This window comes from Bubalus bubalis, chromosome 6, assembly GCF_019923935.1.
Source record: "Bubalus bubalis isolate 160015118507 breed Murrah chromosome 6, NDDB_SH_1, whole genome shotgun sequence".
Classification (NCBI taxonomy): Eukaryota; Metazoa; Chordata; class Mammalia; order Artiodactyla; family Bovidae; genus Bubalus; species Bubalus bubalis.
This window is the reverse complement of record NC_059162.1, coordinates 62226921-62245501: the sequence shown is the minus strand read 5'-3', so window position 1 is coordinate 62245501 and position 18581 is coordinate 62226921. Positions and strand designations below refer to the sequence as shown.

The 18581-nt window shown below is 33.0% G+C and overlaps 1 protein-coding gene across 14 annotated transcripts in view; it reads left to right on the top strand.

Moving 5' to 3' along the window:
* Positions 1-17365, top strand: part of ADGRL2 (adhesion G protein-coupled receptor L2) — a 302557-nt gene extending 285192 nt beyond the window's left edge. For 9 of the 14 annotated variants that reach the window (XM_044944794.2, XM_044944795.2, XM_044944790.2 and 6 more), the window contains 6 exons: positions 4746-4837; positions 6653-6821; positions 9433-9561; positions 10108-10204; positions 11879-12007; positions 15326-17365. In XM_044944794.2, the coding sequence (XP_044800729.1) occupies positions 4746-4837; positions 6653-6821; positions 9433-9561; positions 10108-10204; positions 11879-12007; positions 15326-16080 (1371 nt within the window). In that variant the 3' untranslated portion in view covers positions 16081-17365. Of the gene's footprint in view, positions 1-4745; positions 4838-6652; positions 6822-9432; positions 9562-10107; positions 10205-11878; positions 12008-12244; positions 12327-14576; positions 14630-15325 lie in introns of all 14 variants that reach the window. The other 5 variants (XM_044944799.2, XM_044944800.2, XM_044944801.2 and 2 more) reach the window with 5 other exon arrangements.
* Positions 17366-18581: the final 1216 nt, after the last annotated feature.

Genomic DNA, 18581 nt, shown 5'->3' with positions numbered 1-18581 from the left:
TATAGACAAATCTTTATGTACATAGTTGTAACTCCATCTTTTTCGTTTCTCACTGATGCATAACACCTTTCAACTTATCCCAAAATACTATGTTTAAACTTAGTGGCATTTATGTTGGAAAGAAAAAGAACATGAGGTCAAAAAATGGTTTCATTGGACTTGAAGAGATAAGAATAGTGGTTGGATGGTGAAGACAATTCTTCTCATCTTTTTTGCCTGCCTTCCAGTAGGGAAATCCTCATTGATGGTTGTGATTTCTTTTATTTGTTAAATGCATACGAAAGGCAGGAAAATAAGTCAGAAAGAAAAAAGCGAGGAGAAAGAAATCACTTACTCTAAATAGAAAAATAAAAGGCACAAAGGTATATGGCTGGAAAGAGCCATTTATGTCATAGGCAAAATGCTAAGACGAAAACACTCAGTATGTCATTTGAAGCTAAGGTTATCAGTCTTCAAGTGACTATTTTGAACAATAGATTTTGTCAAAGATGTTTCTTTTTGCTGCTCTGTTTCTTGTTTTGATTCGCATAGTTATATTTTAAAAGAACAAGAGTAGAAAAGGAAAAAAAATCTATTGAAATGTATTATTATACAAAATTATGACTTATTTGAATGCATTGTCTCTTGAGAAAGATCATAGGAACAATTTTTATCAATGACACTAAAAATTAGCATTTACAGTTTTAGACACTGGAGAAAATACAAGAACTTTAAACCAAAATTTAAAAAATTTGTTTATACTTCAGTAAATATTTTGTTTAATTTCAGAAAATATTTCACTCATGTATTTGGTGATAATGTATTAAAATGTTCAATTCTTCGACAGTAGACATATTTTTTCAGAAATAATATATATTAGTGATTTTTAATGTGGTGTTGAAGAAAAATATTTCACACTTGGCATTTTTACTTATATGATTCACAATAATTCCTGCATGTCTTTTTTCATAATTTGTCTTAAAATAATGATAATATATCCTAATAAAGATACCATTGTCTCATTAATTGTGTATCATCATAATTCATAGACTAAATGAGTTTCAGATTTAACTAAATTTCTTAGCAACCTGACTGCTAGTGCCTTGGTTAAATTTTTATTTTCAGTTTCTGTAAATTGGAGAATTCACAGGTACTTGTGAAAGAATTTGATACAAGAATTCTACTGTGGTTTTATGATTATTTTTCTAGGATTTTAGATTTTCTTTTTTAAATAGACTCACTTTAAAAACACCTTTTGGAAGCAATTTTAAATAAGTTAGAAACAACAGCTTTTTTCCCCACCAGGATTTTATTGGTTTGTGTGATATTTATCTGTGTGTGCATATAACTAGCACAATCAGGTTTAAGAAAACAAAACTAACTATTCGGTGTACAGTTTGGCTAGTAGGAATAGCATGTGGGCATTTTAGCCATTTGCTGATTATGGATGGTTGTATTTTGCAAAGGGAATGGAGAATTGGTTATTAGGGCAAGTCCATCAAGTGGGAATCATTTGAAGAGCACACCTTCTTATGTCATTCATGCAGGATTTTATGTATTAATTTTATATATTAATATTATATCTTCATTTATCATCTCTTATTGATTTGTAAATTAGATTACTCTATAGAGAAGTGGAACCTTTTTAAAAAATTTACAAAACTCTTTGTATAGTTTATCTTTGTTTTGCTAGAGATTCCTAATTTTCTCAACCAGAATAAACTGGTTTATTTTATTGACAAGATTGGGCCATGGAGCTAGAAGATAGTATATTGAATCTCAGCATTGACGCTATATTAATTGCAGCCAAGTAGTCTTTGGTCATATACTCAACATCACAAATTTGTAAAATAATCAATTCAATGGGTTTCCCAGGTGGCACTAGTGGTAAAGAACCCACCTGCCAGTGCGGGAGACCTAAGAGATGCAGGTTCAATCTTTGGGTCAGGAAGATCCCCTGGAGGAGGGCATGGCAATCCACTCCAATATTCTTGTCTGGAGAATCCCATAGACAGAGGAGCCTGGTGGGCTACAGTCCATAGGGTCTCACAGAGGTGGACACAACTGAAACGACTTAGCACGCACGCACTTCTGGAATAGGATTATAGGTTCATGGTGCTGTTTCTTTTTCCCTGTAATTTTCTGTATTGTCTGAACTTTATGTTTTGCGCATGTTTGCAGCTAGGACGAAACACTGAACATATATATATTAAGAAACCCTCAGTAGGGTAAGGGAAAAGAAGGGGAGATATTTTTTAAGGATTAAATGAAATATGTTTTCTGTGGCAGTTCCAAATTGGTTAGTTCTATCTTAACAAGAAAAAAATGTCCTTGTATCATACTTAAGCTCTAATTTTACATAGGTACACTTCATTTTTATTTCAATTTTATTAGAAAATGAGCTAGTTCTTAAATAACTGATTTTTTTGCTTGGTTTTTCTTCATTGAAAAATATGTTTGGATGGATTCACCCCCACAATTTCACATTTTCTACTCATTTTCTTTTTATGGCATAATACTTGATACATCCATATTTTTTCACATTCACATTCTTTTCTTTCCTTGTATTAGTAGTTTTGACATGACAGTGGATAATATCTTTTCTTTCCTTAAATGTACTACTATTTTATTCCTGAGGGGATAATTAATATGCTTAGAAAATAATTAGCTCCAAACTGTGGCCCTTTGTGCTTTGGAAAATTATTTAAGAAAAAGTGTTAGAGTGGAGGGGCAACCCTAAGTCTGTAAGTTGGTAATAAATAAATGGTTTCATCAGGACCTTCAAAAAGAAGGGTCAAAACGTTTAAATGATTTTAACTTTGAAGCTGTTAAGGCAGCCATTCTTACCTAAGAGTTGTAATCAGTTTGTTTCTTTAAATGGGTTTTGGTTTGTTTGTTTTTAGGATATGTAGAGTACTTGTTTTTAATCATTCCTAAATTGTCCTGGTTAAGGCTTACTGTTACATAAAATAAAAAATAAAAACATTGCTGATTTTGCCTTTACAAAAATTATAGAGGTAAACTGTACCATGACTCCTTAAAAACCAAATTAAATATTTATTGTACTATCAGAAAGATGTCCCTAATTTCTCAAAGGCAAAAAATTGTGTCTTACCCACAATACAATAAGCATGTTCTTGTGTAGAGCAGTAAGGTCAATAAATAATTAGTTGAATGAAATGCATGATACTGTAATATCCCTGAAAATGTAAGCTTTTATTTATATATGACTAACTGGACTTTATAACCTCCAGAATACAAAGCTAGAAATTTCTTTTTTTACAAAATTATTTACTTTTTTCTCTAGACCAATATTTTAAGAAATTAATTTTTAAGTGCTTTTTTAAGCAAAGAGCTTCTTTTGTCTTCAAGTAATTAACATCAAACAATGGAATGCAATCTGCCAGCACTTGCAAATTATTCCCATTAACCTCATTTTAGTCCTTAAGAGGAAATTCTACATCTAAGAGAAATAACAAGGCACAGTAGGCAAAATGACTGATATACAGCTTAAATTAAAGCTTTTGCTCTGTTCCTAAATTCATTAGGAAGGACTTGGAAATTTTCTTTATCGCCTTACATCATTTTTCCTAATTATAAAATCGGAAGTAGTGATGTATGAGTAAAATAGTCTTATCACTTTATCAGATGGTTTGTGACTCAGTAAAAATTATGTTACTATAACAGAGTTATGTGGATTATTTAAAACTAAGGAATTGCTTTTGTCTTAACATACTTCTAAATATACCATTTGTGCTTGCACTTAATTACAATGCTCACAAAATAACTTCATTTTGTCTTTTTTAAAGTAGTATTCTCAAGAAATAAAATGTCAAAAAAAAAAAAAATCCAAGAGCAATTTAGCATAGTTTTATTTTTGGAGCATAAAAGTGGAACTGCCTTCACTCAATGTAGCATTCTGCCAGGCTTCCGTAGAAGCAAATGCAAATTACAGATCTCTAACTCTTCTCAGTCAGAACACACCCCTTTTTCTTCTGAAGTTCATTCAAGTTGCCTCCCCAGACTGTTCTTCCATGTCAGGTTCCATCTTCCCTAGTTACTATTTGTTGCATAACTGAGTGTTTAGAGGGACTCGAAACAGCCTTTCTTTAGAATTTACCTACTTCCATTCAGTGTAGAGACATCAGGAAAAAAAGAAATGATGTCCTTTAACACTAAAATAGCAAATACATTTATATTTTTTAAAAGTCTATCTTAGTTTATATAACCAGGGACCATACTTCATATGTTATCTCATTTGATTCTTAACCATTACCTTACAAAAGGATTGTTCAAATGTTATTTTCCTCATTTTATCAGTCAAAATCAAGAACTAGACTCTTAACTAAGATTTAGGGTCCCAAATTCAGAGATATTTCCATTATAAACTGCATAATATAAATGCCCCTTCTAAAGAACTGACTTCATATTTTCATTAGGTGGTTTTTAGGCCCTGGGGTACCTCTAGCTAAAGACACTAGGCTTTCTAATTTATTTAATCATCACCACATGATACTTATTTAATGAGGTTGCAATTTCATGTCAAATGATCTATTAAAAAATCAGTCATACATGGCCAGAAAATTTTTCATGTAGACTCAACTTGATTATTGCATAAGTAATGATAAGTAAACTAAAATTGAGTCAGTTTCTACCACATACTCATGTTTTTGATATTTAATTGCATCAACCCATTAAGTATATTGTAATGATGTATTTAACTTTTTCTCATAGTTATCTAATTCCTTCTTTATTTGTTGTAACAGCTAAATATTATCTTTCTGGTGATCACATTATGCAAAATGGTGAAGCACTCGAACACATTAAAACCAGATTCTAGCAGGTTGGAAAACATTAAGTAAGTATTTTGTATTTTAATTTTAGTGCTTGACAAACTGAGTGAAAGATATTCCCCACAGCAAATTCATGAATACCATCTTTCAACTGTAGAAATTATTCAGAATGAAATTTTACTTATCAAGGTTGAACCTCACTGTTACCATGTCACAGACATTGGTCAGAAATTAGATAATAATTTCTGTCATGATCTAGAGCCAAAAAACTGTTTTAGTGCCTTTATGGAAATTCCATAAACTAGCAATCTCATTTAAATTTAAAATGCAGTTCAAAATGATGTTCCTGTTTGCATGACTGATATGATTATATTAAGTTTGTTTTGTTAAATGACTTTTTGATTTAAGGATTCTGAGCAGTTTCTACTTCTAATCCTGTTTTCCTAAGAGAATTTGCTCCATTACTATTGTTAACTTGGAGATTATCTGTTGCTTTCATGATAATTAAATAAATGTTTACTTTAATTCAGGATTGAAAAAATGGAAATATCAATGGAAAAAGTGCTGTCTAATGAGAAAAAATCGATAGCTGTTGAAAAAAATTGATAGCATTTTCAGAGTTATTTTTTAAAATATGAGTTAATTTAAAATCTGAGGAGATATTGTTCACGTTGGTTACAATGGGGTGTAGAAAATATTTTAAATGTTAAAAATGGCAGATCTTATAGTAAAGGTAATTGTTTTAAATTAGATGTTTTAGATAGGTTAGTGCCAGCTTCATTGCATGTTGCATGGTAAGAGAGAGAGCTAATCTTTAGCATCTCTCTCTTTTCTTCCTTTTCCTCTTTCTGTCTTCTCATCTACACCAGTAATTACCGTGTTTGTGATGGCTACTATAATACGGACTTACCTGGGTAAGGTAGAATCCTACATTAACAAATATATGGCATGATTTATATTTTTACAAATCTGTCAATATCATGAATTGCCCTTAATTTCTATAATTATTTTGGAATATCTTATTTGCTAGAGTATTTTAAACTATAATATGCCTTTATTTTTTAATTGCTTGCCTCTGCATTTTGACTTTCTTAATTTTGACTAATTTTATAAAATATATAAATGCTTTCTTATTACTTTCTATTTTAATTCTGTCTAATAATTTTGTTTCTCTTTTCTGCTTATAATGCTTTCTAGCTATGAAGATAATAAGCCATTTATCAAGTAAGATCATTAGTTAGACATGGAATGCACTGACTTTAAATCCTCTCATTCCGTCCTATTTTCTACAGTTCTTTTCTCCTTAAGCTATTCATGATGAAATCTCTCCAAAATTATTTTATTTTGAAGTTGTTCTCATGTTTTTGTCCCATTTCAGCTAGGCTTCTTCATGCTTTAGTTATAAAACCTTAGGTTCACCTAAGATTAGTTTCCTAGAATCTGAAGTTCAGGTGTTAAGTGATTATCTGCCATTTAACCTTTCTGTATGTATCACATTATTCAGTGTCATGAGTGCACCACAGGAATAAAAATACAGGAGTAAACTAATTAAGGACTCCTTAATTTCTTTTACCACAATGCACATAAAAGACAATAAAGTCATGGGGGTTAATTTACACCTTGTATTTTAATATAGTTTTCATACTTATTTATTCTGAATAAGAAAAGGTCATACCTGCTGTTGCTGTTTTCACTGGAGACTGCAGTACTAAATGCTATTGTTCTTTCTTTAATCAATGGAAGGGTAAAGCCAAAATGCTGTTGAATTTGAATATGAACATAGAGAAAGTCAACTGCTACTAATGATGTGCTAATATTTAAGTGTGATATGTGTTGTTCTCTCATTGAATCTGTTAATAAAACTCACTTTATTTTTTCAGGTCTTGGGTGCTTGGCGCATTCGCTCTTCTCTGTCTTCTTGGCCTAACCTGGTCATTCGGGTTGCTTTTTATTAATGAGGAGACTGTTGTGATGGCATATCTCTTCACCATCTTTAATGCTTTCCAGGGAGTGTTCATTTTCATCTTCCACTGTGCTCTCCAAAAGAAAGTAAGTGAAAACACTTGGAGGCTCTGCTTACTTGTTCTTTGATTTGAAAATAATACATTTAATAGAGATTTTAAGTTACCACTGGCATATTATGAATAGCATCATATTTTACTCATAAATTAATTGTAATGCAAGTCAGGAGGTTCAGGCTTCACATATAAGATATGTCAACACCAGTCATCTCTTGAATCTCAATTTGGCAATATTATAAACTAGATACTTGTAAGATTTTTTCTTCAAAGTCTACAAAAATGCTTTGTGCAGAGGGTATACAAGATAAAAATGAATTTAAATAATCTTGTTCTTTCTCAATATAAGGAATGCAGTAGTTCAGAACAAAATTTGAGTATAAGGTTAAGTGGTGTAAATTTTAAAAGCATAAGATATATAAATATGAATATTAATGTTGCCTTTTGAGTAATTTTGAAAGAATTTAAAACCCAATAATTTCATATTTCACATCTTATTATTTTGTCCTGATTTAATGTTAAGTGGAGTCCTCCAAAATGATTCAAAAATTAAAGTTGCAGGTGAAAATTTTTAATCTATTGTAAGATGTAAACCTAAGAGAATAAACTAGCTGCCATTTAAGTTTAAAATTTCCATGCCTTTCACTAGGTATCATCCTTTCCCTGTCTGCATATCTAATGTAGTCTTTTTATTCTGTTATTATTAGTTGGTCACTAAATTGAACAGAGAAATAGAATTGTGAAAGTGAAAACTATTAAGTTTTCAGTCCTGACAAGATGATAGTGTTGTTACTTCCATCAGTTCTGAATAAGCTATAATTTTGAGATAATGACAGTGGAATGTGCAATACTGACAGATAATATACATTCATAGCAGTATAGGCATTAGGCAAAACCAACACCAGAGGGTATATTATTTGGATAAAATACCATTGTGATTGCCATTGTCTTGGTTATATAGCATTTCAGAGCAGTTAATAGCCATTAAAGGTGCAAAAATTTTTTTGATGTATCATGTCTTATTTAATAACACTGAACTTTAACTTGCTAAACATTATACAGGTATGACCTTGTAATTACTTTGGCTTTTATATATTTTCTACATAGATGAACAGGTTATATACATGCAGATGATCACATATTCATAACTTCTGTCAGATGTTTCTGATAAAGCATAAACTTAGCAGAAAAAGAAGGACATTGTCATTATTTCCTCATAGGGTTTGCATATTAATTTTGCAGAGATTTTGCTGTGCTTGTTAATTAACAATTATCTCTTTAAGTTATTGTGTTACACTTCATTTGAACAAGTTCTACTTAGTCTTGGATACGTTGTATTGGATATTGCCATGATGAGTTGTTAGAACATAATATAAGATGATTTAGTTAAAATCATGGTTCTGACTGCTTGAGTGAATATATTTAGACAAAGGAAATACTTTGTCTAAAAGTTCAACCACATTGTTATTTGTTCTAATAGCTATAATTAAATAAAGCTAAGAGAATGAAAATGCAAGTGCACTTAGATCTAAAGGGTCATTAGTGACTTTAATTCTCTAATTTCCCAAGTAATAAGTGTCAAGAGTTTTGGTCTTTGCAGTGATAGTGCTCATAGAACTATGATCTGCAGGGAGGGGGTGTGGAGGGTTGTCAGGGGGCTTTGAGTGTTTTTTGAAACCTACCAGAAAAAAATAATTTCATGTGCAGCCTTTCATCCTTCCTTCTTATAATTTCAAAGTCTGGCTCTTAGCTACATGAAGCATATTTGTATGCCAAAATATAGCTGCACAGAATCCAGAAATATCCCCCACTTCTCCCAATTCTTGACCACCTAAGTGGGGCCCTATTATTTAGTATTGCTTGGACTCCACTTTTTAAAGTGTAATCTTTCATTTAGGCCTAAGAACTTTTCTATCTATTCATATATCCAGGCTTCAGGGGAAAAGGGAAATTACGTGGGTAACTCGTTAATGTGAGTGGAAATTGCATAAATAGTTCCCTTATGTGCTAATGAAGTGAATAAGCATCTTAGACTCTCTACACTAAGTGTTATAACAGCTAGACACATCAGAAAATGAGGAAAACATTCCATCCTAATTAACGGCATATGTATCAAAGGACATTATTTCCCCTTTACTCTTATGCCAATGTAGTCTTTCATTATAAAGAAGTTACCCACAACGCTGTGCAGTCCAGTTAAAGTTTATGTATTGACCTACCTAAGAGGACATAAAGCATATGAAACTTAAATGACTGAATTACGAGTGGTTAAATGTAATTAAGCAAGGAAAATACTAAATTTTTATCCTATTTTCTTGGCATGAGATAGAAAATTGGGTTGACTAAGGCTATTGCTAGAATAAGGCTTTTAAAATATTACCACTGTATTAATTAATAACATTTGCACTATAATAACGGGGTAGAAAGCATATATCTACATATTATATCACACTTTAAAATCCTCTTGGACTGTCTAGTGGACAGAGGTGTTTTTCCGATTACCAATTCAATTGAATTTGATTTTGTAATCTCCACGGAAAAGGGTTAGTGGAACTTTTCATCTCCTCTGCTCATTTAATTAGAGAGCAAGAGGAGCAAGTATGTTTATATTAATCCCTTGGTCTCGCGGTTATTCCATGCAGGTACGAAAAGAATATGGCAAGTGCTTCAGACATTCATACTGCTGCGGCGGCCTCCCGACTGAGAGTCCCCACAGCTCAGTGAAGGCATCCACCACCAGAACCAGTGCTCGCTATTCCTCTGGCACACAGGTAACAAAGACTTTGACAGCATCTTTAATTAACCTTCTTTATAGAATGCCTTCTGAGACATGTTCTGTTCAGATGCACTAATTGTCTTCTCAGTATAATATCTAGGTAGAAAATACTTGCCCTCTTAGTTTTTTGGTTTTAATATCTTCTTAAGTATTTCTGCAAGATGTTTCTTTAGGTATAAACATCCTTTTTCGAGAGGTATACTTCTTTAAGAAGTACATCACAATAGTTTGATATCCTAAGCTCACATAATACAGGACTCAGGGAACATTCAATAAACATTTGTTAGTCAACCATCATCTCCACTTTAAACAAAGACAATAATTGAAAATTTCTTTAAGATTAGAAAATTAAATACTCCTTAATAAAGAAACACAGCAGTATAGACTTCCTTAGTTTAAGAACAGAATCAATACACATTTTTTTTTTAAGTCAAAAGATAATCCTGCACAGATTGTTTAAGGTAAATCTTTGTGTTTCTTTAATGTAAGGTAAGCTTGGGAAAGCTAACATAACATGTGTCTTGCTATTTTATGTTAATAGAGTCGTATAAGAAGGATGTGGAATGACACTGTGAGAAAACAATCTGAATCTTCTTTTATCTCAGGTGACATCAATAGCACTTCAACACTTAATCAAGGTCAGTTACTAGGAAAATTTGAGTTTACTATATAAATTTTGTGCCTTTTGCCAATTTACAATAATTCTAGAGGAAACACTGACTTTTTCTCTCAAATGAGTTTATATCATAAGCTCTTTCTTAAACCTGCTGAGTCATCTTTTATCCTTTATTAAAGTACATATAAATTCTTTTTATTCAGTAATGTAATGCAAAAAGTATAATTTCAAACTCCACGTTAATAGAATAAGGCTGGAAAATGTAATTTCTGAGAACATACTTTGCCACAGATTAAAATATGTTCCTAGGGATACAAATTATTCCTTTCTAAATGTACATTTATGAAAATTTTCTTCTTAAAAAATTAATATAATTAGAATACTGCTCACATTAAACAGTGCCAGTTTTGTAGTAAAAAATCTTACTTGTAAAATTCTTCTGTTTTATGTTTCTTTCAAAAAGTAAATGTTAAAACATAGCAACTCTTCATAAATAATTAAAATACATGAGAACTTATGAAGTAATTTTTACATTTGAATTGTTATTTTTAATGTGTCTACAATTATAGCCTTATCACATAATCAGTATAATTCTAACTTAAATTAATATGGCAAATAAAATAACTTAGCAAGATAAGGACACAAGTGCATCTACAGACACATATTCCTGAGTACAAGCTTAGTAAATTTTAATGTATTATGAAAAAAATTTTATATGTTCTTAGAGGTAACTTATCAAGTAATTTCAGTTTTGATGTACTGTTATAATTTAATATATTTTATCACAATGAAATATTAAAGACGTTTTTCATTGTTGGCATTATTCTGATGAGATTCTGTTTTAAAATGAAAAAAGCATATGTATGGCATCAAAGCCAACTTGAATTTTAAAATATTTTTAGCTAAATTACATTAGCTATGCAAAACATATGTTTGATAAGTATTGAAAGGTTTGTAATTTGTCAATTAGAATGAGTGAAATGTGTGTTTATTCCATTGCTCTGATGTTTTACCTAATTCTGTTAAGATGACTATCAAAAAGGAAATGAATTATTCAATGATTCATTTTTGAAACCTGGCAAATAAGATCATAGAAGGCAAAGTCTTGTTACATAGAATCGGTGAACGGTCTAATAATTCATTATACGCAGTCTCTTTTTTTCCCCTCAGCATGTGTGCTCTTGCATTTACTAAGAGAAGCTTGGTGCAATGCGTCATACTTTTTACATGTTTGTGAAAGTTGTTTTTCCTCCTGCTTGTGTCAAAGTTGGTATTAACACAGATGTTTTCATGAGGGATAATCCCACACCTGTAAATCCTGAAAGTTTGAGATTCCCTCTTCTGGGCTTCAGTGGTTAGGTTTTTAATATTAAGCAGTAACATGTCGAAACATAATGTTGATCTCTGTGCATTTAATTGCCATTTTTGTTTAACAGTGATTTTGTATAAATTAGTAAATGTCATCCTCAGCAGGTGTTTACTTGGGGGACTTACAAAGCACCTGTGAATTATTGAAATTTAACTTTCCTCTCCCCTTTCTCCTTCAAATTAGTAGTTCAAATACAGTCAGAGAATTTCAGCAGATTTTCCTTTGCCAACTTATCCACTACCCTTGATGAATACAAAAAGTACTTTACTGCAACTGTAACACTAAAACAAGAGAACTGATGTATTTTTTTCTGTTTCTTTGCTTTAGGAATGACTGGCAATTACCTACTAACAAACCCTCTTCTTCGACCCCACGGCACTAACAACCCCTATAACACATTGCTCGCTGAAACAGTTGTATGTAATGCCCCTTCAGCTCCTGTGTTTAACTCACCAGGTGTGCTTATACTTACGACTACAACTACCTTTCTTTGCTGCTAAACAGAGCTCTGATCTTTACCCTTTTTCTAGAATACTCAAGTTGCCATATATTTATTATTATATCCTTAATTTCTCAATTAAAAAGAATTATGGTATTGCCCATGCCAGGCTTCTAAAACTGCACTATATTATAGTATAGTAAAAATTCAGTCGTGATAGTATTTACAAATAATTATCCATGTTTTTGACACAGGTGGCATAAATCTTAATATATTATTACAGGACTGACATCACATGGTCCGAGAGCCCATCTTCAAGATTTATATCATTTAGAGGTATCCTATCTATGTAATATACTATTCAGTTGACTCTAAAGCTTGCTGAGAGAGTTTGTTTCTGGCATGACTTAGCTAATAAAGATAATTTGGATGCCTAGGTATAGAAAACTGCATCCAGCATTATCAATCTAACCAAACTATAGTATAGTGCAGCTTTATGGTAGTTTTTCTTTTTTTCTTAAAAAACTCTGAGAATAAAGTTAATATTAGTTAGTTTCTATCTGTAGTTATTTTGGGGGGGAGGAGGAGAGATTGTCACTAACCCATCCTGTATTTTATTATGTTTTTTAATAGCTTATTTATTTTAAAAATATATTTAATATTAACAGAATTTGCAAGATTTGGGGGAAAGTTATTACATAATTACTATTAGCATAAAATTTTTATTTGCAATTGATATTTGTCACTAAATTAAACACAGAACTTCGTTTCCATTTTTTTTCTTGAAATTCTTTTTTAACGTAACTGCAGCTTCTCTTTTCATTCTCTTGTTTTTCTTACTTTCCTTATGCTTTCCTCTAGCAACCTACAGAGAGACAAGTATGGGAGTAAAACTTAACTTTGCCTATCAAATGTAAATTTTTTCAGCATGATTTTTAACCGGCACAATTAAAACATAAGTAGCAGTCATGAAGTAGACTCAGCGGGCAAGTGGTTCACAATTTGCAACTCACATGTTTCCAAATTGAAACAGTACATTTACATGTACTGCCTTTTGTCAGTAATAGAGGTCTGTAGCAAATGCTGTTCATACTTAAGTACATGCAATGCTGAAATAATTTGCTTCTTAAAGCCTGAGGTACTGTCAACCCAAATGCTGAATAATTGACTTATCATTTCTGCATTCCCACAGTAATCTTGCTACAGGCTGTGGAAAGTCTTCCAGTGAATTACCTGAACTTGGGCAGAAAAAGTTGCCTCTTCAAAACCAGCCAAAGATGTGCTTAGATCTGCAGTATATCATAGAAAACACCTTTTGGATTATCCAGTATATATTCTTATATTTATTAAACAACAATACAAAGAAAGAAAAATGACACTCTATGGAGGAAACAAATGCTAGTGACCGATCCTGTGTCACTGTAATTTAAAACATCAGATGTTTCCTAGTAATAGATCTTCTAAAATTTGTGGCACATATATGAATTTATAAAGCTAGTGAATCATGTCAGCCAGGCTGAAGGAAGCCTTGCAAAGAATTGTCATTACTTCATTTTGTTATATGTGCCACGGAGCATAATACGAACCGAACTGTCAATTTCTCAAATGTAGAAGTTGGATCAGAATTTTTAAAATCGCATGAGTCAACAATATGATCCCTCCTATTTTCTTATTTTCTGCTAATAATTAATTGAGCAATTATGAATTATTTATTGGTTGTGACAATGAGTTTTCTAGGATAATCTGCAGCTTCATAAGTGGAGTGAGCACTAAAAAGGGAAATTTCCTATTTTTTCCAAGAATTATTTTTTTTTTCCTAAACTCCTCCAAGCCTTGCATACAATGCAGCAGCCTCACAGTGGTCAGTTTCATTTCAGTAACATCATTTCATTCTTTTTTTTTTCAGACCTATCTGTAGACAAGTGATTTTTTTCTCTAGGATTTTGAGAATGAATAACCTAACTTTCCATGGTACAGACCATTTCATTTTCTCTTAAACTTTTTTTTTTCATCTGCCTGAGAAGCACTGTGATGTCTTAGTTTACATGTTTATGTGTCTAGAAAAATACAAAGAGAGCATGTTATCATATTTTTTTTCCTCCTAAACCTCTTTTCATATCTTCAGCAGATGTATCCAATCTTTCATTCCTTTAGAGATAAAAATATATTAGCCAAGGCTGACACCCTTTTCCCATTCCACAGTTAATACTTACTCTTGGTTTAATTTCTGTGACCCATATTTAAGAAATCTCCTAACATTTCTGCGTTTAACCTCCATGCCCATGGTGTCTGTGGGCCAGTCTCGTACAGTAGACTCTGCTGGTTCATTAGAAGCTGTCACTGTGACTGATGCAGACTGCAGGGCTGCAGGCAAACTTTGACTATTAGAAGCCTGGGGCCATTGCTATTAGAGTATTAGTACCAAAACAAAAGTTCAAAATCATAAGAAATATTCAATGAAAAAGCAAAAGGCTGCTATTGCTGGTAATCTAATTTGTTGAACCCTTGCTCTGACTAAGTTGCTGAGAAGCTCAGAAATTCTTCATCATGTTACAATAAATCATTTTACTTTTTTTTGTATATCAGCTACTCTTAGGCCAGATAGCCTGAGCAGACAGACATGATGTGAGTTGTCCAAAGTGAGTCATTCCACCTGCTGTCTATCATGTTGTTGGATGGTGCTTGTGGGCCCCTGGTCCAGTCAGTGTGAGAGATGGCTATCTTTGTTTAACACGAAATCTTTGTGTCTGTCCATTTTTTCATTATTTTTTTTTTTTTTTACTTCATCTCCAGAAAAAGGAAATGTTAGAATGTTGTTTAAAGAGTTGCTTGCCAGTTTTGTGGGTTTATGTTGTACATTTGCCTTCAGTTTTTGTATGTGACTTATTCCCTTTTAATTTAGTGTTGTTTAGGACAAATTCTGTTAATTTTATTTTTATAAACCATAGTCTCGTACTTTAAAATGTAAATGTCACTAATGAATTGCTTTGCATTAACTATGCAAGGGCATGGAGTGAAGTCTTCTTTGTAAGAGTGTCAGAGATTTGACCAAAAATCAATTGATAAATACTGTCTCCTCAAAATTGATAAACCAATATTCTGTATGCCCTCTTCCCTCCCCAGAAAACAGTATTATTTTTTCACACTTGTTCCTGTTATCTAAGGGGTTGCAACTGTTTACAGTTGGGAACGCGAGAAAGCCTGACACTTCCCAAGTGTTAGCTTTCGAATACAACTTTGTCCTGAACGACATTAAAAAGTTTTGTTCTAAAGAAGTAACGATCCTCTCATCAGGAACAGAGACAGTAATGGGATCCCTTCCTTTTCTGTTTTAGGACATTCACTGAACAATGCCAGGGATACAAGTGCCATGGATACTCTACCGCTAAATGGTAATTTTAACAACAGCTACTCACTGCGCAAGGGGGACTATAATGACAGCGTGCAGGTTGTGGACTGTGGACTAAGTCTGAATGATACCGCTTTTGAGAAGATGATCATTTCAGAATTAGTGCACAACAACCTACGGGGCAGCAGCAAGGCTCACAACCTCGAGCTCACACTGCCAGTCAAGCCTGTGATTGGAGGGAGCAGCAGCGAAGATGATGCTATTGTGGCAGATGCTTCATCTCTAATGCATGGTGACAATCCTGGACTGGAGCTCCATCACAAAGAACTCGAGGCCCCGCTCATCCCTCAGAGGACTCACTCCCTTCTGTACCAACCCCAGAAGAAAGCGAAGCCTGAGGGGACTGACAGCTACGTATCCCAGCTGACAGCCGAGGCCGAGGACCATCTCCAGTCCCCCAACAGAGACTCTCTGTACACAAGTATGCCCAACCTTAGGGACTCTCCCTATCAGGAGAGCAGCCCCGACATGGAAGAAGACCTGTCTCCGTCCCGGAGGAGTGAGAATGAGGACATCTACTATAAGAGCATGCCAAACCTTGGAGCTGGCCACCAGCTTCAGATGTGCTACCAGATCAGCAGGGGCAATAGCGATGGTTACATAATCCCCATTAACAAAGAAGGGTGTATTCCAGAAGGAGACGTCAGAGAAGGACAAATGCAGCTGGTGACAAGTCTCTAATAGTGCCACTAAGGAATTCCAGAGGCCACGTGCAAGTAGTGAATACAGACAGACTCCATTGGCCCTATGCAGCTCCCTCAAACTCCGCTTGAAAAGATGGCCCTGTTGACCTGTGGTTCTCCAGTGTAAAAAAAAAAAAGATGACTGAACCTTGCAGTTCTGTGAATTTTTATAAAACATAAAAAAACTTTGTATATACACAGAGTATACTAAAATGAATTATTTGTTACAAAGAAAAGAGATGCCAACCAGGTATTTTAAGATTCTGCTGCTGTTTAGAGAAATTGTGAAACAAGCAAAACAGAACTTTCCAGCCATTTTACTGCAGCAGTTTGTGAACTAAATTTGTAAATATGGCTGCACCATTTTTGTAGGCCTGCATTGTATTATATACAAGACGTAGGCTTTAAAATCCTGTGGGACAAATTTACTGTACCTTACTGTTCCTGACAAGACTTGGAAAAGCAGGAGAGATATTCTGCAGCAGTTTGCAGTTGACTGCAAACCTTTTACATTAAGGCAAAGATTGAAAACATGTTTAACCACTAGCAATCAAGCCACAGGCCTTATTTCATATGTTTCCTCAACTGTACAATGAACTCTTCAAAAATGGCTAAAGAAATTATATTTTGTTCTATTGCTAGGGTAAAATAAATACATTTGTGTCCAACTGAAATAGAATTGTCATTAAAAATAATTTTAAAGAGTTTGAAGAAAATATTGTGAAAAGCTCTTGGTTGCACATATGTTATGAAATGTTTTTCCTTACACTTTGTCATGGTAAGTTCTTCCCATTTTCACTTATTTTCCACTGTATACAGTGTTCTGCTTTGACATGTTAGTCCTTATTCTTACATTTAAATTTCTTATTGCCAAAAGAGCGTGTTTTATGGGGGAAAAAACTCTTTGAAGCCAGTTATGCCATGCCTTGCACAAATGTGGTGAAATCTAGAAAAAGTGGTGTGTCACCCCTCTGTTTGTTCTTGAACAGGGGGCAGCGAGGGCACTGGGCACTTCTCACAAACTTTCTAGTGAACAAAAGGTGCCTATTCTTTTTTAAAAAATGAAATAAAACATAAATATTACTCTTCCATATTCCTTCTGCCTATATTTAGTAATTAATTTATTTTATGATAAAGTTCTAATGAAATGTAAATTGTTTCAGCAAAATTCTGCCTTTCTTTTCATCCCTTTGTGTAAACCTGTTAATAATGAGCCCATCACTAATATCCAGTGTAAAGTTTAACACGGTTTGACAGTAAATAAATGTGAATTTTTTCAAGTAGCTAATGTGCCCTTTTATGTATGACATATAATTGGCTTTAATATATGAATACTTTGCCACCCAGCTCACCTTGGGTATACTAGGTCCTTTCACAGTATAACCCACAAATATGCAAAAGAATATACTTCAGCTGCCTGATGGCTCTATATGCTGAAAAGAATATATTTGTATTCTAATTACCAATTACCAATGCACAAAATCTGGCAGATAGATTTCAATAGGGAAGTATACTGAAAGTACTTGTGTTTGTTGCATTGCAACAGAGCCAAAACAAATGAAAAAAGATGCTTTGGAAATTCTCCAAATCTTTAAAAAAAACAAAAGAAAAACTTTTCAGCAGTATTGAGAGGAAAATTCTAAAACGTACTTTTAGAGTTTGAAGATTATAAGTATTCCTATAGGCAGCTACAGATGACGATGTTTTTTATCGTGGGAAGGTTCAAAAATCATATAATTGAATCTCATCAAATAGATTTTTCCTGTCTACATCATCAGCGTTTATACCAAATTCTTCTAAACCTTATTGGTTCTCTCAAGTGCTTCCACCAACTTAGAAATCACTTTATTTCATGTGGACACGCTTAGTCATGCCTATTTAAAAAGAGTAATAAGAAAAACATTTTAAAGTATACTTATCTAAATGTGAATGTAGTTAAGGTAGATACTATGTAATAAAATATTATCAGTATTTAGTAGGGTCACAATGGAGGAGTGTATTCACATATGGTTAATTCCTAACAAGTTGGAAATTGACCATAAAAATTATATTAATATTCAAACAGATTTAACAGTCCTCTGAGAAGGGTATTCATAGTTCCTTGGGTAAAATTTTGCAGGAATTTATAAACCTTTATCTGCTAGAAGAGAACATTATATAATCAAGCATTTTAATTTTCTGCTTTGTTATATATTATCCTGTGCAAGTGAAATTTTACAATGTAATATGATCTGTACTTCCTAGTATACAGGCCAACTATGGTTAGGTTGGTTCAGTGATGAGTTGCCAAAAAAAAAGGCAGCACTGATATTCAATTCATAGTATTTCTCTTGAGGCTGTTTTAAAACTGGTATGACGTGAACTAGTGCAGAAGTACTTGGTACCTAAATGGTTAATGTTCTCTTCAGCATAGGTAATTTACAAGTTTTCATATTAGAGAATACAATTTGGAAGCTATCATTCATCTTTCCTACTGAAAGAATCTCTTTAAAATGAATT